Source organism: Pipra filicauda, unplaced genomic scaffold, assembly GCF_003945595.2.
Source record: "Pipra filicauda isolate LSUMZ 115617 unplaced genomic scaffold, ASM394559v2 scaffold4_size7858003_pilon, whole genome shotgun sequence".
NCBI classification, from domain to species: domain Eukaryota; kingdom Metazoa; phylum Chordata; class Aves; order Passeriformes; family Pipridae; genus Pipra; species Pipra filicauda.
In genome coordinates this window covers 611,174-631,914 of record NW_024104643.1, presented here as the reverse complement: position 1 = coordinate 631,914, position 20,741 = coordinate 611,174, and the positions used below count along the sequence as shown (strand labels likewise).

The 20,741-nt window shown below is 38.3% G+C and overlaps 1 protein-coding gene across 2 annotated transcripts in view; it reads left to right on the top strand.

Moving 5' to 3' along the window:
* Nucleotides 1–20,741, top strand: part of ACSS3 (acyl-CoA synthetase short chain family member 3) — an 88,809-nt gene that overhangs the window by 51,743 nt on the left and 16,325 nt on the right. For both annotated transcript variants that reach the window (XM_039386751.1, XM_027747829.2), the window contains exons 9-10: nucleotides 1,684–1,787; nucleotides 18,089–18,184. In XM_039386751.1, coding sequence (XP_039242685.1) covers nucleotides 1,684–1,787; nucleotides 18,089–18,184 — 200 coding nt within the window. The remainder of the gene's footprint in view (nucleotides 1–1,683; nucleotides 1,788–18,088; nucleotides 18,185–20,741) is intronic.

The following is a 20,741-nucleotide window of genomic DNA, read 5'->3' as shown; positions in this document are numbered from 1 at the left end:
AGAAGTTATGTCTTTGATTTCCCTCTGGTTTAGATATTACTTCCCAAATAGATGATTTCTGTTTCAAAATCTTGCTTAAATAGGAACACATTGAAGTGTGCAGCAAAATAGCAATATCCAAAACTTTAAGACATTCCTAATATCCTTTTTCTGAGATGCAGAAAAATTCATCTGAAGTAATAATGCAATAATTTAATAGCTATATCTATTGCTATTGTTTTAAACAGTAGCTTAACCAAGTCTCTCTATCCTGTGTCTTAGTCATGTTTCAGTGTTGCTCAAGGGCCATGGATTTTGTTTCATTTTGGTTTTCATTGGTTTTTGTTAGGTAAAAAGTAAACCTTACCCTTTTGAGTCTCTTAAAGATAAATTACTCTCTAAAGTTGCCTCTTATTCTTTGTGAACTATAGAGAATGCCCAGAAAACTAGTTCAGCATTGACATATTTTTTGGATAGTAAGAGCCAATTAGACAAATAACATGCTCCCTGTGGAAATCTTGCTGTCAACAATACAGACAACAAAACTAGGAATGTACTAATGAGAAAGTATTGAATATAAATCAGCAGTTTATCTGATTATACTTGGCTGGGCATTTCATCTCTACATCATGAACACGAATTAAAAGTTCTGTGTTTTATGTGAAGAGGATTGCTTATTTCTTTCTCAGCATTGTAAGGACAAGATCATAAATGATTCTTACCTTTAGTATCTTCTTATTGGGTGGTGGTGTCTGGCCAGCACCATGAGTATCCATGACTATAGAACAGAGTAGTTCAGTTTGAAGGGACCTGTAGCGCTAATCTGCTCCAGCTGCCTGACCACCTAAAGGCTGACCAGAAGCTGAGACATTTTACTAAGGACGTTGTCGAAATGCCTCTTAAACACTGACAGGTGCAGGGCATCCACCATCTCTGGTGGATGGTGAATTGTCTGGAAGACAATTCTGGTGGTGCAAACATGCAGAACCCATCTGTCAGGACTGCCAGGCATTGCGTCTCTTCTTTGCCAGAGTCGACTGTGGAAGGTTCAGTCAAATGAGTTGAAGTCTGGTGCTGAGTGCTTCTCTGATTATCATTAACTAGTAGGATTAGTTTAGTTTTTTTTATTTATGTATATATAGCCTGCTTCACCACAAGAAAATGGCTTTATCCTGTTGTTTCCCCCACAACTCATTTCCAAATGCCTATAAAAAGATGACTCAACAGTTCAAAAAATACTAAAATATGTTGAAATGGAACATTATTAACAATGTAAAACTAAGAGTTATGCTACAGGTATTTCCTTTTAGTTCTGTGTATTTCTTTACTGCTTTTTTTGATAAATCTTTCTGACTCTTTTTTGATATTTCATTCCTGTATGTTGCCTAATGGATATCTACCTAGTTCCTACGTACATTTGATTATATTTTATTTTGACTGACAGTTGTTTGCTTCTGGTCTCCCAGTGTCTTTGCATTCAGAACATAAAGCTTCTTTTACATGATGAAGTATTAAGTAGCATAAATTAATACTGCAAATATTCTAATCGTTACTTAGAAGGAAGGAGCATACCAAGACTAAGAGCCCCCCTTCATCTTTTCCCTTTATCTGGAACGGTGACCAGAGGCATTTATTTTATCTGTTATCTTGTTTTTCTTTGCACATCCAGATCAAGATATATACTTTATTTACTTTTATTTAAAGGTTCAGAACGTTATTTGTAGCTGGCGAGCACTGTGATGTGGACACGCTAAAATGGTCAAAAGAAGTTTTCAAGGTACCTGTCTTGGACCACTGGTGGCAAACTGGTGAGTGTTTTAAAATACTGTTAATAAAATACAGTGAGGAGAGATTTTCAGACTTGTTTTCTGACTCTGCAGGTAGAACTGTTATTTCTTTCCATGAATATTTAAATAGGCAGGATCAAGCATGAAAATAAAAATTCAAGCAGGAGGAATATTTTTTGGAAGTGGTCTGAGAAGTGACTTCAGGATACATTTAGAACACAGCATTATTAAAAGCTATATAGGAAAAAAGGTATTTTGTGATATCTGTGTTTAAAAAAAGGGTTGCATCCGTATTTTTTTCTGGGTGGATTTTATATTGTTTGCATCTGTGACTGTTTTGACAGAAAATTTGCTATTTAAGGCTTAGCTTAAGTTTTTTCCACATAAATTTTGTGTAATTAAAAACAAACAATCTACAGCAGAGTAGACTCCTTGGTTTTTAATATTGTTCTGTATGGATGTCATTCAACTTCTAGTGATTACTTTGGAGTGCCTCCTGTTTATTTCACTGGAGGAGGATTAGGTACTTAGACTGCAATGAAGGAATCAGAGTACCAATCTATGTGTAACTTTGCAAAAATCCCAGTTGAATTCTGGATTAAGGCTTGATCAAATGTATCTCTTTATAACTATGGATTCATGTATTTTTAAATTTTACTGTTACGAGAAAAGATTAGGATTTTACTTCTTACACACATTATTGCTATTTGAACTAAGGAAATGTATTACAGCAGCTCCCTCCTTTCTTCCCTCCTTTGGTCCCTTCCAAGAATACCTGTTGTATTTTCTGTGGATCATTTTGAGTCTGTGGTTTCTCTTTCTCTCTCTCTCTGAAGAAAAACCTTCTGAGGTTCTGCCATGATGGGTCAGATAGCAGATATATAAGATTAGAATAAAAGTGGGAAACTATTTAGTTTGTCTATCTATTATGTAATTAAAACAGTTGAGGAGGCTTAAAATGCCTAATGTCCTTAAATAGCCCTAAATGTCTGTAAGACTGGGACATTCCCCACCCCAATCTTAGATAAATACTGAAAAAGTACTGGAAGATAGTGCCATTTTTTATGTAATCTTGATTTAATCTGCTAATTAACTGATTAATTCGAGAGATGAGACTTATATTTTGCTCAGTTCTCTGTGATCCTAATGTCTTTAGGCAAAAGCAGGCCTGAGCGATGCAAAATGAACAATATTCTGAAAAAAATTAAAAGATCAAATAATATCTTTGACTAACTACTGAACTGTCAATAAGCAATATTACTGTATGTGATTTTATCTGTCTATGTTTATGGAGATACATCATCATCATCATCATCATGGCCAGGCTCCCCCTCTTTCTCTCCTTTCACCCACCGGGGCTAGGGCGGGGGCCAACCGTGGTCACGCCTGGGGGCCGGGGTCCCCGGACCTCCGCCGCACGCGGTGCAGGGGCTGGCAGATACATAGATATATATAAAATTGCCTATAGCTTTGGCATTTAGTGCATAATATTTAGTGCAAGAGTTCCATGTTACCGCATTCGTTCAGACATAGAACCTTCACAGACCTTCACAGAATATTCTGAGTTGAAAGAGACCCACAAGGATCAGTGAGTCCAATTCTTAAGCAAATGGCCCATACTGCGATCAAACCCACAACCTTGTTGTTATTAGCACCATGCTCTGGTAAACTGAGCTAATCTCAGGGTATCTCAAGTATCAAAAGTATCAATGAGAGTTCCTAAAACAAGCATGTGGATGTAATTGAGGTAAAACTGTCTTTGAGAGATTTTTCAAAAAAAGAACAAGAGCCCAGCTCAGAGCAGTGTGTTTCTTGATTTTAATATTCATGGCATGCTCTTAAATTAAATTGTAGCAGGACTTAATGAGCTAAGGCCATTTCAAATACATCGTCTGAGAGCATTTAATAATTTGATTAGAAGGAGGACCCAAGTGATTTCTGTAGGAATGTGAGCTGTTGAATATAAGCAAGGCCTTCAGCAGGAAAAAATTTACTAAGTCAGAGTTCTTATCAGAGAACTGAATTTCAAGGGATAAGAAGAAAGAAGGAAGAAAGAATTGCAGAGTCAATGAGGTTGATGAGGATCTCCTGAGGTTGTTTAGTTAAACCCTCCTGCTCAAGCAGGGTCAGAGAGAGTGTTGCCCAGGATCCTGTCCAGTTTTGGGTGTCTCTATGGGTAGGGATTCCCCAACGGCTCTGGCCAACCTGTGCCAGTGTTTCACTGCTCTCACAGTAAAAACATATTTTCTTGAGCTCAGAGGGAATATTCTGTTTTTAATTTGTGCCTATTTCCTCTTGTCCTGTAAGTGGTCCTTGGCCCACTGAGAAGTCTGACTGCTGCTGCTTCAATATGCGTAAATACTGGATGCCTCCCATCCAGTATTTAAACACATTAATAACATTTCCTGTGAGCCTTCTCCAGACTGAGCAGTCCTAGCTCTCTCACCCTCTTTGTGTATAAAAAATTTCCCTTTCCTTGGCTGTTCACTGGATTCTCTCCAGTAGTTGCATCTCTTGTACTGGGAAACCCATAACTGGCCCCTTCAGATGTGGCCCTCCTAGTGCTGAGTGGAAAGAAATCACAGAATTACAGAAGATAGGTCTGGAAGGGACCTTCAGAGATCATCTAGTCCAATTCACCTGCCAAGGCAGGGTCACCTAGAGCAGGTAACACAGGAACATGCCCAGGTGGGTTTTGAATGTCTCCAGAGAGGGAGACTCCACGACCTCCCTGGGCAACCTGTTCCAGTGCTCTGCCGCTTTCAATGTAAAGTTCTTCCTCATATTGAGGTAGAACCTCTTGTGGTTTAGTTTATGGCCATTGCTCCCTGTCCTGTCTCTGGGCACCACTGAAAAGAGTCTGGCATCATCCTCTTGAGATATTTATATGTGTTGGTGAGATCCCCTCTCAATCTTCTCTAGACTAAACAGGCCCAGCTCCAATGGTCTCTCCTCCTAAGAGAGATGCTCCAGACCCCTCATCATCTTTGTGGCCCTCTGCTGGACTATCTCCAGTAGCTCCTTATCTTATTTGAACTGTGGAGACCAGAATTGAACACAGTACTCCAGATGTGGCCTTCCTAGGGCAGAGTAGAGGGGGAGGATCAGCTCCTGCTGGCCACGCTGTTCCCGATGCACCCCAGGATACCATTGGCCCTCCTGGCCACAAGGACACACTGCTGACTCATGCTCAGCTTGTCATCCACCAAGACTCCCAGGTCATTTTATGCAGACCTGCTCTCTAGTAGGTCAGCCCCCAACCTGTACTGGTACTTGGAGTTATTCTTGCCCAGGTGCAGGACCCTACGCTTAACTTTACTGAACCTCATTAGGTTCCTTTCTGCTCAACTCTCCAGTCTACCAAGGTCCTGCTGAACGGCAGCACAGCCTTCAGGTGTATCAGCCACTCCCCCCAGTATCATCAGCAAACTTGCTTAGGGTGTATTCTATCCCTTTGTCCAGGTTGTTGATAAATAAGTTGAATAAGACTGGAAGGATCATCTCCCTCAACCTGATGACAACATTCTTCCTTTTGCAGCCCAGGATGCTGTTGGCCTTCTTTGCTGTGAGGAAGCATTGCTACCTCATGATCATCTTGCTGTCCAATAGGATCCTAAGGTCGTTCTCTGCAGATTCTACGCTTTCCAGCTGGCTGGTCCCCAGTATGTAGTGGTGCTGGGGTTATTTCTCTCCAGATGCCAGACTTTGCATTTCTCTCTGTCTAACTTTATGAGGTTCCTGTTGACCTATTTCTCCAGCCTGTTGAAATACCTCTGAATGGCAGCACATCCATCTGATAAATCAGCCCCTTCTCCTAGTTTTATGTCTTCTGCACATTTGCTGAGGGCATAGTACTTCCCTGGATAATATGTCCAGGTAATTAATGGACAAGTTAAGTAGTATTGGCCTCATTATCAACCTCTGGGGTACACCACTAGTGATTTACCTTCAATGGGTCTTTGTGCCATCAGTCAGTGGACAGTTTACTGTCCATTTATCTAACCCATACTTTGTCACCCTATCTGAGAACGTTACAGGAAGTCGTGTCAAAAAACTTACTAAGGTGGAGGTAAACAACATGCACTGCTCTCCCCTCATCCACAAAGCTAGTCACCTCATTGTAGAAGGCAATCAAGTTGATTACATGTTATTTCCCCTTCATAAATCAATGCTCGCTACTTCTGATCACCTTATTGTCCTTTGTGTGTTTGGAAGTGCTTTCCATGCTTGATCACCATCCCAGGGACTGAGGTGAGGATGACCAGCCTGTAGTTCCCTGGATCTTGACGATCTGGGAATCCTGAAAGTCAGTCTTAGCAGATTAGACTGAAGGCGATCAGTACCTCAGCCTTTTCTGTGCCCTTTGCTGCCAGATCACATGCCCTGTTAAGCAGCAGGATCATGTTTTCTGTCTGTTTCCTTTCTTACTGTCATTCATGTCCTTTGCCAGATTCCACTTCACGTAAGTCTTGGCTTTCCTATCCCCATCATGCACAGTTGGACAGCATCTTTAAAGTCCTTATGGGTCATTCTACTTCCAGCTCTTGTTACTTCCTTTCTGTGTCTGAGCTCAACCAGAAACTCCTTGCTCATCAATTTAGGCCTCCTGCTTTTGATTTCCTATTTGTCAGGATTGACTTCTGTTGAGCTTTAGGAAATGGCTCTTGCATATCAGTCAGCTCTCCTGCAACCTTCTTCGCTTTGCATCCCATGGAATTCTTCTAAGCATATTGGCTCCTTGATCACCTTTGTCAGGAAGTTGTCATCAATGCATAAGTCTGGATTTGTGTTCTCCTTCCAGAAGATACCAGAGTGATTAAAGTCCTCCATATCAGGACAAAAACCTGTGAATGTGAGACTTCTTCCATTTGTTTGGAGGCGGCTTCATCTACAGGCCTCATCCTGGTCCAGAGGTCTTCAGCAGATACCCACTGAAACAGCACAAATGTTGGTCTGACTGCTGCTGGTCTTCACCCATAAGTTGTCGCCTGGATCCTGATCTGACCTATGACAAGGCAGGGCCCCTCTCCCATAAAGTGCAGCACCCCTCCTTGCCTCCCAGGCATAGGAAAAAGTGCTTAATAGAATACAAGCTAATAAACTAGATCTGTATAATTTTTAAAATAGAGAACCGTCAGGTCTGGTAAGTGAGATGAAATAGAAATACTTCTGCCCACACTGTCATGTTTTCCTGGACTTCCCTTGAGATTAACATGCTCAAATGCTGGGGGGGGAAAAGGTTGTCCTTCTCCCTCTGAAATGCGTCTCTTGTCCTGGAGCACAGCAGCCAGGGCACCAGGTGAAAGCAGCCTTCCCTTCTGCTGTTCACTCACCCCTTTTTCAGCAGAATACAAAATGTATCCCATTAACTGTGAAAAAATAAGCAGTTCTGTCACATTTATCTGCGTCTGTCACTTGGCAAAACATTGAAAGTGGATTTCTGTGCTGGAAAAGCCTTTTCAATCGAACAGTATTGGATTTCAGTACATGATGTTAAAGGTGTATATACTGAATGTGAAATATTTTACAGAGTAGATAAATAGCTGTTTCACTTCATTAGAAATATGCAAGGTTAGTGACTGCTGACAGAATAGAGGACCCACAAATTAAGAAATGACAGTTTTCTGAACTATCTCTAAAATAAAAAATGACAACTAAAATCAGAGAATAAAAAACCCTAATCACTTCTGGCAAGAAGAAGTCAAGACTGCTAGCTATTGCATGTAGAACTAATACATTTTTAAAATGCATCTTCTCATAACAAAAGAAATTACCTTTTTTTGCAGTTAAATTGCAACTGAAGTTATAAATTGCTGGGGTTTGAGACTGAAAGCTTCTAACTTACTTCTACACATGAAAATACTTTTGACCTTTGATATTCTGACAAATTGGTAGTTATTCCCCAAGGTTATGTTTATCTGCATTCTTCCAAAAAAGAGCATTGCAAAACTGTGAGAAATGTTGCCATCTTAATTTTGCCTGAATACTGTAGATCTTACTTATGCAGTTATGTCTTAGTTTTTGGCTCTTCGAACTGAGAAGATGGAGGAGGAGAGTAATCCAGTATCTGGGTAATGAGTGTTTCTTGTATGACAGGGTAACTTCTATTCCCTTGTTAATGACTGAGAAAAGAAAGGAAAAGATAAACTTTGTAGAGATGAGAAGTGACTGAGTCATCATTTGGAGATGGACATGAGTATGAGTGCAGGGAAACAAAAGTCTGACCAACAAAAGTATTATAAAATGGAAAAGGAGTTTGAACCACTTCCTTCTTCAGGTTTAGTAAGGTATCTTCAAAGCTTTTGGCCCCCTTACCATATATTGAAACTAGAAATAAATTAGGATGCACAAAGAAATGTCCATAATGATTTCTTTCATTTTATTCTTGAAACGTTTATGGAGTATGTGAAATCACTGTGAGTTGAAGCAGTACTTTAAAACAGAAGACAGCTTTCATTAAGGGACTTAAAGCAACTACACCTGGAAAGCCTGGTTGTGTCAGGCTTTGTGTCATTTGTGTCAGTCCACCTTCACCAATAACCCAAATTTTAATATTCATATCTGTGTTACGAGTATAGTAAGCACATCTTACAAGCTGGGAAATAAAGTCACAGGATCAATGAGTGGCAAATAGGATTTGAGGCAGTAAGGACTACTAAGAACTTGTTTTCTTTGGAGATGTGGTAATGGATGAAAGAATGGTATTTTCAGATCCTGTGCTCAGCTGTACATGGAGAGAGGATAGTCTTGTTTTGGGTTTGTGCACATATTTAGTTTCTGTTTATTTATACGAATTGACACTTAGCTCTTAAATAGCAATTTTCATCTTCAAAGTAGTTGTGCAAACACAAGCAATTAATTCTTTTAACACCCCTATGAAATAAGTACAGTTATTCCAGTCTTGCAGACATTAAATTGAGAAGGACAAGTATCTAGCTCCAAGCTATCCAGGAGGCCTTAAATTCAGTTTCAGAAAACAGCTCTTTTCTTTGCTCAGAGATAAATTTTCTTGTCATATTTACACGTTTTGTGATACTTTGTCTGAAAGGGAACAGGAATGCACTTTGGACCTTATTTTCTCCGTGCAGTTATGTTTTAAGGAAATGATAGAGTAGCTCTGTTTCAAGTGTTGAGGTAATAAATTACAGGGCACCTTGCCAAATCTGTTTGAAGTAGCCTAAACAGTGTTTGGGTTGTGCCTGCTATGTTGCATCCCTTATCCTGAGGGAAAAGCCTCAATACACAAAGAAGTGTGAGTTTGGGTTACCTTGGTTTTGGAGCTAGCTTTGAATTCTAGAAGAAAAAAGGGGTAACAGCCAGGAGGTTGTGACAAGCTGTCAGAAGCATAAAAGCTCTGAAAGTTTGTGTTTAACATCGTCAGCTGCTTTCATGTTAGCTATTCAGCATTTTGTACTAAAAAGAAATAAAATTAAACTGCTACATCACTTTTGACATTTTGAAAAAATGTCGTTAGATTTCAATTTCTTCATAATAAGTATAGGATGTAAAGATTTTTTTTTAAGTATTTTTAAATAAAAACATTTTTCAGACTCTTTGGGGATGTGTAGGAAAATTAAGATGAAACATTAAGATGAAGCTGAAAATTCAATGATAAAATTTGAGTTGCATAAAGTCTCTGTCAGGAGACATGTTTCAATAGAACTTTTTGTTGTGTACTATGGAAATCAAAGTTACAGAGTGTGCCAGTGTAGTAGGTTCGAATTGGAGTTATCCACTGTTGCCCTGAATATCAGCAGGCAGAACTATGAAAAGATTGTGCACGTTTTCTATTTTTGTGGAAATAGGCTGCCTTATCCAGTAAGGAATGGGTGTCTGCAGCAGGCACTAGGACTAAGATCACATAATGCTTGATGCATTATGGCTGCTGAAAAAAACCCTTCTATTATGTGCTCATTGTACTGCAGTCTTGGATATTCTGAGACATAGTGTGATTAAATTTACTGGTAGGAATTCCCCAAGTTCTGTAGTACAATTAATAATGTACTCTATCACTTTTAACGTTTTCTTTTTCTTTCTCTGTGTCTTACCTCTAAAACATGCAAATCCTATCTTTTTAATATTTTTATTAGGACATACGTTTATTAAGTAATTAAACATAGGAGTAATAGTTATGCAGATCTTTTATTAGGACTATACAAACAAAACAACTCTATCGTTGAATTCAGTGTAAAAAATATGAATCGTGGTTAATTGTACTCACTGTAATATATTTCAACGAACTACTTCCTACTGCAATCATGTATGAGGAATGGTTTACTAATGTGGTCTCCAAGCATCATTCTTCAGATTCCACTGTGCAGTCTTGGCAGCATTGTGCAGAATCTCCTTCATGTGAGTATGCAGAAAGATGGGTTTTGCAACTGAATTCTGTTAGCTTATCTTTCCAGGTTTATACTACAGAACTGTTCTTTAGGTGAATTACCTTGTCAGACTAGACCTCCATCTCCCCACAACTAACAATTGGATTCCAAATTTTGTTCTTCAGTCATCTCCTGCTTTGCCCCATTCAAAACTGTGCAGATAACTCCAGTGCATTTTTTAATATTGTGAAAGTTTCAGACCCAAAGGCAACAGAAAAGGTAAACTGAAGAAAGGATGGCTGTTTAATTTGCAACAAAGAGTCAGTTCTTGGAAAATTTTTTTGGAATGACAGAAATTCAGTTCTGGATTTATGGGGATCGGGAACATGGAACTGAGATGAAAGAGATGAAGCAAATTTCTTCCCAAGTCCAGGTTACTGGTTTAAGTTATCAGGTGCCTCAGTATAGATGCAGTTCATGCTTTTTAAAGATGTGTGTATCCTGTCAAGATTGGAATCATATTTTTTAGTGGAAGCTGATGTTCTGCAAAACAGTTCTACAGAAGTTGGAATTACCCTTCAGAAGCTTCTGCAGCCCTGGAGCCCTGAATTAGCGAGTCCTCTGAGCATTATCTTCTGGATAACTGAACTAATAAAAGTTCATCATATCTCCACCTGGAGACTTGAATTCTGTCCTTTAAGAGTATGAAAACAAAGATTGTTTCAGCCATTTTGGTTTGGTTAGTAATCAGATGTGAACTGCGTATCACTAGTAACAGTAGCTCATCATTCCTTCAATGTCAGCTTAGGACACCTAGTTCAAATAGGTTTTTGGTTGCCCTTATTGAAGGAGAGAGAGGAAAAAGTTTTTTTGGAGGGGCATGGGCATTGCCAAGGCAGAGATTGACCTTTCAGTTCTGTGTGGCTGTCTCATTTTGTGCAGTTGTCTTTACCATTAACTTCAGAGAAAGGAAAAGGAACAGAACTTGTATGTATTTTTTTCTGTGTCTGTCTGGTCAACCGTTGTCAAAATCAAGGAACTCTTCCTAACTCATCCTGATGATTTACTTCTCTCCTGAGATTGTAGCATTCATAGTTTTTGCAATTTTTATCTTACAATGATTTAACGTAACCTAAAGGCGTGAAATGGATTTGAATTAGAATTTGACACTCTTGTTTTCTAATGAGCCAAGTAATTTATGCTAAATTGCTTTGAGGAAACCAACCAGACTCTTAAACCTGTGAAGAGAACTTGTGCCTCTTTGTTACAGTATTCCAGTGATGTGAAGGAAGAGTGGGGAAACTTGCTCATCCTCAGTGTGGGACATCAGAGTCCTCAATCTGTGTGTACATTCTAGAAGTGTCCTGTAAGTGCAGAGACAAAATTTCCTCAGCCTCACTCTCCTTCCACCTCACCTTGTTTTTGTTGTTGAAGGTGTTTCATTATGATGTAAACTACTTGGGCAGTCACATGGAACAGTAGAATTATAGAAGTTTCTTATATGAGCCTTCATTTGAAAACATGGTTATATTGCTTAGTTGAGAAAACCTTACCTTGGAGCATCCTGCTTCCAGGTGGGTTGAGAATAGAGTTAGGTTTTGAAGGCTGATGGTGCTCAGACCTGGATGTTTTATTGATGTACTCCTTAATCCTTCTTCATCAAATGGTAAAATATTGAATCTCTGCTCATGCTAACACAGTTCAGCATCTCCATCATATATGATTCGTGACATGCTTAGTAAAATGGGTCATGTTGCTTCCCTGATTGTATTGCCCTCTGTAACATTTTAGTATTACAGTCATCTGTGCTCATCTCACAGTCTTGATTTTTCATGAGTTTTCTCTGAGGAATCCAAGTGAAGAGGATTCTCCTTCAATAGTTTAGGCTGTATCCACTTAGCTGAGAAATTTTATGACAAAAATGTCTTGTTTACCACTATGTTCTGCTTATGTGTGTGTTGGACATCAAAGAAGGTATGTCTGGATTATATACATATTCTCTAAGGTATTTTTGGTTTGAATGAATCATTACAGCTTCATAGGTTCATTGTGGTATTCGGTGTTGTTCACAGTCTTGCCCATTTCACAAAGTGTGTTTTCTCCTCCCAGAGTGTTTCTCATTTGAGGGTAATTTCACATGTGCATTTCACATGGCTTTGAGTTGTCCCACATATTGTGGGAAATGTGCATAACAAAGGTGTTGTGGCTTGAAAAAAAAAAAAGTATATCTTCTTATCTTTACTTATGGTATTTATTGCAGTTTGAGCATGGTTAAGTCAATAAATGTACTAGGTCCTTCTGGTAAAAAACGAAAAAAAATAGCATGTACCTCTGTGCTTTAAATTTCTGGGAAGGTTCTTTTTTCCTCTCTTATACTCTGTTTTTTTTTACCACTGGTGAGCTACTGCTCTTGGTTGATACAAATTCATAATCAGCTGTGCCATTGCTACTCTGTCTTATTTGCGCTGACATTTTCTAACTTAGAACTGATGGAAAGTATGTATTAAGCTTTTCTGTTCCCATTTGACTTGAGTTTCTTAGTGCTTATTAATCTTAATCTTCTCTGATTGTCTTTCCACATGCAGCCAGGGATGTACATTAATATGGATGAAGTATTATAAATGTTTTCCTTCTTTTTAAAATTTCATTGATGTGGTTTAGATCATTGAAAATAAAGGAACTGTAAAGCAGTCTTAAGTTATGGAGTTGAGCCATGAACAATATTTAGTGTACACTGAATAGGGAAATGAAGAAGGAGACAGGACACATTTAGGAATGGGTATGTTAAAATAGAATAGTGGAGTCTCATCTGCCTGAAGGAGATGAGCTGTGACAGCACCTCTAGTTTGTATGAGTGTGAAGATGTTACAGGTTGCTGATCTCTTGTCACATGGGATCTGCTTTCTTATGTTGTTCAAAGAATAAAGTCCTCAGTAGGTTAAAGTAGATGATTTGCCTGATGATTTAAGAATAGTAAGCTGCATGGATCTAGCGCATGGATGGAGTGATCCTTTGCGGAACTGAGGGCTGCTCAGTGAAGGTAGAAAGAATGTGCTTCTAAAATGTTAGACCCTGATAAAGACCTGATAAAGGTTCCCCAAAATGATTAAACAGTAAACATTTAGCACTGAGATGTGTAATTACTTTTTATATTTTCCATTTGTCTCTTAGAATTTCATCATGTGTGAGTTATGATGTCACAGTAGGAGGAAAGTAATTTGAAATGAATTTTTAGTCTGAAAATATATTCTAATTCAATGCATTGCCTGACTTAATGCATCTTTAAACATACCATCTGACATCTTCCAAATATGGCCAAAAAGCTTTCTATTCTCCTCTAATCTTGACTGTCATTTTGCTATAGACAATTTATAAAATGTGCATTGTAATATACCGTTTGGAGGCAAAGGAGATTAGTGCACTTACAGAATGAATGCATAAACTTCTGGTGCTTCATTACTAGCTTGCCAGTTTCTGATAACTAAATTATTCCTTGCTTTGGTTTTAATATTTGTCACGGCCCACCAACCTCTAGCTAAGCTAGTTAGATTTGTATGTTAATTGTGGAGATACTACTTGGATGTGCTTTGAAATCCTCGGAGACCTTGTGTATATGTATGATAGCAAAAAACAACACAGTTTGTGAATACATTCTGTGGCTGGATAAGATTGTGAAAGGGAACCTTGGGTGAATTTTTATGGGTTTAAGAGTTGATTTTGTTTTCAAATAAGTAAATTAAATACAGAAATAGAACTGTTATACAAGAAGTATTTGACCTTCACAAGTGTAATATGTTTTCATGGTAATAGAGGCATGACTACAAGTGCTTTGAAGTATTTAGAAAATACGAAAAGAATTGCTGGTTTCTCTTCATGCTTATTCTTCTCTTCAATTCTAAGAATAAGCATTGAAATTCAGGTACTTTCAGAAAATATATTACTTTTTAAACAAATTGGATTTTTTTTTTTGAGAAATGGTCTTCAGATTTTCAAATACCTTTAGCTTATTTTGTCATCTTCTTTTATCTCATGCATCTGTACATTTGCTTTAATTAGTGCAACACTGAATATGCTGCAGTATTTCCTTTTAAACACTGGAACTAGTGTCCCAGCTGAGGTGGGAGGCATTCTTTGATACCACTGCAGGTTAGGATCTAATACAAAATTAAAATAGAGTAACTACATTGGTCAGCTTTCAGAAAACTATTTGTTGCTAAAGCTCTGTTTCAGATACATGGCCTGTCTTATGAAAGCATTTAAGTGTGTACCTGTGTTATATTTGACATTTAAAATGTAAAGTGATACCCTAAGCCATGAATTAGACTAAATCGACAAATTGATTGGGGGAAGGAAATATTTGTGATACCATTCCTGTTTTAAATGAAACATGCTGAGATAAATAGCTTGGCGGTGGCTATCTGGATGTGTGATTTGTGAATGGTCTAAGCTTCTGTAAGGGCAAATCACCAATGAAAGAGGGAGTGGAGCATTCCTCCTTCATCTCTGACACTGCCTTTGTACCCCTGCTCTTAGGCCAGTCCTACCATGCATGTAGCTGTATGACAAGCAGAATCAGAGCATTGATTTAGGCAAAAATTAACCTGGCTGAAAGAAAGACTAATAATACTTTAAAAAAAAAAAGAATGAGTTCAATCTAATTCTTTGTAAAAATATGGGGAAAAGGAAGATGGGAATGTGCAAGTGTAGAAGGATAATGAGACCACCTTTTTTTAGAGTTATCTTCACTGATACACAATTAAATTAGCTCAAGTCAACCATGCAGTGTTCAGTTGTGCATTTTAAATACAAAATCATCCTTCTTCATATAATGGATATTGAAAATTAATATGGCTGTCACATCATTGTCCGTTTTAGCTGTTTTCCACACAGTAACCTTTTTCGGTGGTGTCTGTGGTGTATGGCCCTGTTGATTGAGCACACTTGGTGCTCTTATACAATAAAGAATGTAGAGAATAAGGGGAACTTCAGGTGGAAATACTCAACAACAATTAGCCATAACAAAAAAAAAAGCCAAATTTTTGTGCAATGTACCGGTCCTATTGTACAAATATATCTGTTCTGAATGTCTGTTTAATTAATAGATCTTTCTAGTTTCCTTAGTCACCTTTTAAAAAATGGATTGCTTCATTTTCCATGTTTTCTGAGTCAAGTTTCTACATGACCATTTCTGAGTAGATAAAATTAAGCAGTTAAGAAGAGCTTTTTTAAGTCTCTGTGTACAATTTAACCAAGTGAGAAAGGTCAAATTTAATTTTACTTGGATGTGAAGAATAGATGAAAAAACACTGTTGATTTTCCATGACTCTTTCAGTTAACTTGTAGAGGTTTTACACTCTGTTTTATAGAGTGCTAGTGGGATGGACAAACATATTTTGCAGCCGTCCCACCTCAAGGTAACAAGTTGTTCTGATCTGCTGCCATGTGAATATAAACTGAATTGTAAGCAGCCTGATGGACAAGGTTATGCTTTAGAAGAGATAGTCGCTCTAAATAACATTTGAGCAAGAAAGTCTTAACTGAAATTCTTTCCAGTTGATTTATTGCATATTCTAGCTTTACCCTAGCTTCACTTAAGCTTTTAAGCAGTTGAGAAACTCCTTGTAAGGTAACTAGGAAAATCTTGATTGTGAATCATTCAACTTGTGTAACTCACCTAAAAGTTGGTACTTCTTGAGGGCTTTTTAAGATAAACCCCTGCTACTCACCATATTTTGTCACTCTTTATGCACCTTTATGCACCTGTTAGCTTAATTCACAAGAAGAATAAGTTAAGAATGCAGTCAGATGGAGGAAAAATAAATTATAATTATAATTATGAGCACTAGGATTTTTTTCTGCTGCATCTGTAATACTCCTCAGGAGTAAGGAGTGAAATGAAATACCAAACAATACATGAAAGAGTTCTTGAAGTTTCACTATTAGCCAGCAAAACCTTTTATAGTTTAGGATGGTGGACTGTCTTTAATCTAACCTAATTGCATATAATATGTGAACTGGATTTAATTTTACACTTCTTTCTGACAGTTGATAAAACTGAATCAGAGAATCCTTAAGAATTTACAGTTCTTCAAATTCTTTAGTCACTGTTGTCTCCCTGTGGCTTCTCTCACTTCTTTGCTATAATTTGCTCTAGTGCCTTGCACCAGTAGTCTAGTCTCTTACAGCACATGGGTGGTCACTGCAGGTAATCAAATGTTTGAGTCATTAATCACTAGCAGTTCGGTCTCTTTAAAATAAAGGCAAAACACCAAAAAGCCAAAAAGGCATATTTGGGGGAAAAAAAAGAAAAGAAAAGGTGGATACCAGAATTTTTGTGTGACCCTTGGCAAAAAGTAATCTCTGTAGATTTTTCTGTAAAGGGAAAGAGTGAAGAGCTGCTGGTCTTTTTTCAGTCTTAGACTCTATTATATGACTTGATAGTTTTTATTCTTCTGCGATAACAACTCTGGTAGTATAAAAATGTTATGTGAAATGAAGTATCTTAAGAAAGAGAGGAAGGTGATGAGGGAGAAATTTCTAACTGCCTAACTGTGGGGATAATTAGGAAGATGTAGGCATTACTGGAAAGCATTGATGACAATTTCCAGCCCAAGTAGTGGAGGATCTCACAAGGAATGGTGTGCTCCTTGACCTTATACTAACAAACAGGGAAGGCCTTGTTGGAGATGTGGAGGTTGAGGGCAGCCTTGCATCTGGAGTGACTGTGAGATTGTGGAATTCATTAGTGGGCAAGGAAGGAAGCAGGACAGCAAGTAAGATTGTAACATGGACTTCAGGAGGGCTAACTTTAGCCTCTTCAGGGATCTTCTTAGAAGAATCCCATGGGAAGAGGTCCTGCAGGGAAGAGGGATCCAAGAGAGCTGATTGATACTCAAGAATCACTTCTTCCAGGCTCAAGAATGATGCCTCCCAATGAGAAAGAAATCAGGCAAAGAGGGCAAGTGACCTGTGTGGATGAATAAAGTCATTTCTCAAGTGTAAGCAGGAAATATGTAAGAGATGGAAGCAGGGTCAGGCTACTTGGAATAAATAGAGAGAGCTTGTCAGATTAAGTAGATATGAGACAAGGAAGTGTAACAAAGGCAAGGGCTGGATTCTGCACCTGAGACAGGGCAACCCCGGATGTACAAACAGACTGGGGAACGAGAGGCTGGAGAACAGCCCTGTGGAAAGGGACCTGGGGGTCCTGGTCGATGGCAGGTTGAATAAGAGTTAGCAGTGCCCTGGCAACCAGGAGGACCAACCGTGTCCTAGGGGGCATCAGGCAAAGCATCGCCAGCTGGTCAAGGGAGGGGATTGTCCTGCTCTGCTCTGCACTGGTGTGGCCTCACCTTGAATATTGTGTTCAGTTTTGGGCACCACAATATAAGAAAGCTATTAAGCTAATTATATCCAGAAGAGGGCTACAAAGATGGTGAAGGGTCTGGAAGGGGAGCTGTATGAGGAGCAGCTGAGGTCACTTGGGCTGTTCAGCCTGTAGAAGAGGAGACTGAAGGGAGACCTCATTGCAGTCTACAACTTCCTCATGAGAGGAAGAGAAGGGGCAGGCACTGATCTCTTCTCTATCGTGACCAGTGATAGGACCCAAGGGATTGTCATGAAGCTGTATCAAGGATGAATTAGGTTGGATATTAGAAGAAGGTTCTTCACCCAGAGGATGACTGGGCACTCCCCGTGTAAGTGGTCACAGCACCAAGCCTGACAGAGTTCAACAGGTGTTTGGACAATGCTCTTGGGCACATGGTGTGATTCTTGGGGCTCTCCTGTGCAGGGCAAGGACTTGGACTTTTATGATCCCTTGGGTCCCTTCCATCTCAGGATATTCCATGATTCTCTGAATTCTAAATCTTCATTACTTGTCTAGGAATTTTATTTTATTTTTTTATTTTGATGTGCTGAGCATCAAAAAACTTAGAACCAATAAATTCCTAATGAAACTAAGAACAACCTTAACTGATGATATTTGTGTTCTCTTAACAGAATCTGGTTCTGCAATTACTGCTTCCTGTATTGGTTTGGGAAACTCTACAACACCTCCACCCGGACAGGCAGGAAAACCTGTGCCAGGATATAATGGTAATACTATGCTAAAAATGTTACTAGAAAAGGACATTGCTTGTGTTCCTCAGTAAGTGCTCCTTAATTGTAGCGAAAGCAAATTACAGTCTTTCTACACATTTTCCTCCTTCCTGAAACAGAAAATTCTACTTTTTTGTGTCATGGAATGTGATTGAGAATAAGAAATTCAGAGTTATGTTCAAGAAAACTGATCAGCTACTCCTGCCTTTATGATATGAAAGGGGTAGCACATACTGTGACACAATACTCGTTTACACTTCCCCACAATGCTTCTGCACTTTAACACAATTTGAGAGAGTTGTTAAGCACATTATCTTTCAGTATTTGTGGAGCATTTTTATTTCCAGCTGGGAGAAATGGTAGGCTTTGGACCAACATGAAAAGGATGTGCACTCATTGTCTGGAAGGTATTTGCATGCAGAGGGTGCAAAAATATTTTAATACCTTGGAACCCTGATTTTAACACAGTTTCAAGAATTACTTGAAGTCTGAAAAATAATTACATTAAAGATCAGATGATCTTCAGGAAAAGTTCTCACATAATTGGGCAGAAAGCAGAAAACAGGAGCTAAGCTGTTTTTTTCTTCTAATACATATAATTGGTAGTGAGCATTAAAGAAAATAGAACATTTTCAGCAGCTCTTGGTTTTGGCATTTACAGTTATGGCATGAGGACAAACAGTAGCTTAAAAACAACTTTAAAACAATGCCAATGAGTTAGTCCAGAGTTGTAACAAATAGGAAAGAGTGGAAGAATGTAGTTGCCTCATACATGCTATCAGATGATAGTCAGGATGAGAAAGAAATATGAGTAGCAGGAATATAAAAATTTCCAATGCATACTTTGGAGCACTGGGACTAGTGTAATTAAAGAATTTCTTGAAGTAGAATGAAGGCAACGTCTTTAGCATACCTTATAAGAGAAACAAAAAATGAGCACTAAAAGTGACTAAAGATTTATGGTATAACTTTACTTCTTTCAGTCTTTGACCAAATATGTCCTGTAATGCAACCATTCGTAAAATACTGATTTTTGAAATTACTCTATACTGGCTACTGCGTTTTCCTGCTGTTACTGTATTAATTAGAGAGGATATTTAAACCATTTAGGTGATAGATTCTGTATTTTTAGATTATACATGCAGCTCTTAATGGTTGATAAGTCATGTTGTATTTATGCTGCAATATAAATACAAAGTTACAAGATCTACTTTTTTTTTAACACAGACAAATTCTTTCCTATTACATATTGCTAAAAGTAAACTGATTCTTTGCTGATTTTTAAGAACACAGAGAATAAGAGTTATGATATCAAAGTGCAGTGGCACAAATTACGTTTATAAGTGATTCAGGATACCATGTTAATTTCTAGGTCTGTTGCCTTAAATCAGAGATTTTGTTGTGATTTTCCTTCGATCTACTTGAATCCTCTCCAGACAATTTCATTGCATTTTCAGACTGAAACAAGTCCCACATTTTGAAGAAATAAGTCAGTTCTTCAGTAATTCAGGGGTGAACAGTATAGTATCTCTGTTCTCCAGATTTGTCTACATTGAAATAAGCAGCTTGCAAGGAGGAGACTGAAGACTGAGATTAGTACCTTGATGAATCAGTTACAAAAAACGATTATATTTTACTCTGATATCATAAAAATAGGAGAGAAAACATTGAAAACTACATATGAGTGGATCTTTTCATTGTGCGTTCTGAGCCTAAATTCTCCAAATCTAACATGAACAAATCTACCATGTTCTTAGACCACCTAACAATAAATAAATACAAAACATGTTTGCAGATTATGAATGGGTTTTGCTTATGCTGTTCCTGATGATTTTCCTAAATGTCTTCTATGTGTCCCGTCATCCTTATTCATCCTATTGATTTCCTGTCCCAGTTACACCAAGATACTGATTTGTAAAACTGACCTTGTGTACTTGCTTGTGTCTATGTGCTGAGCCATTGCTTTCAGCAGGCTCTCTTCAGTTACTTAAAAATTACCGTCTTCTTTGAAGGAATAGCTTCAGCCAGAAATAATAAATGTTGGCATTGTTTGGACAGATATGATATTACTCATACGAACCTTAGCAGAGTTTTAGTCAGAAGTCTGTAATTTTCTTTTCCCCATTTCCTCTGTGACCTTTTAATATAGAGTGTAAGATTATTTGTAGTAATTTAGATTCAGATGAACATTGCTTTCTTTGCTTGGGGAGGCTTCAAAAGGCATGTTTTTAAGTCCTTATGAGCCCAATCTGTCAGAATCTTCCCTCCTGTTCTTCTATGGTTTAGTTGTTTCACTTTATTTAACTTCATTTTTCAGAGGCCAAGTTGGTATTTGTCATTCCTTTCTTATGCCCACACCTTTAGATGGAATGGGTGGTTGTAGTAGCTTCGTCTCCCAGATGACTGCACAGAAGAGTCTATTTCAGGTGTTTTTCCTCAGAAATTTCAGTATCAGGATATGATGCTTTCACTGAGGGTGGTGGGCCAGTGTCATCCAGGGAAAAGGCTTCACTTGGAAGGTCTGTATTCTGTGCTGTACTTGAGCATTACCCTG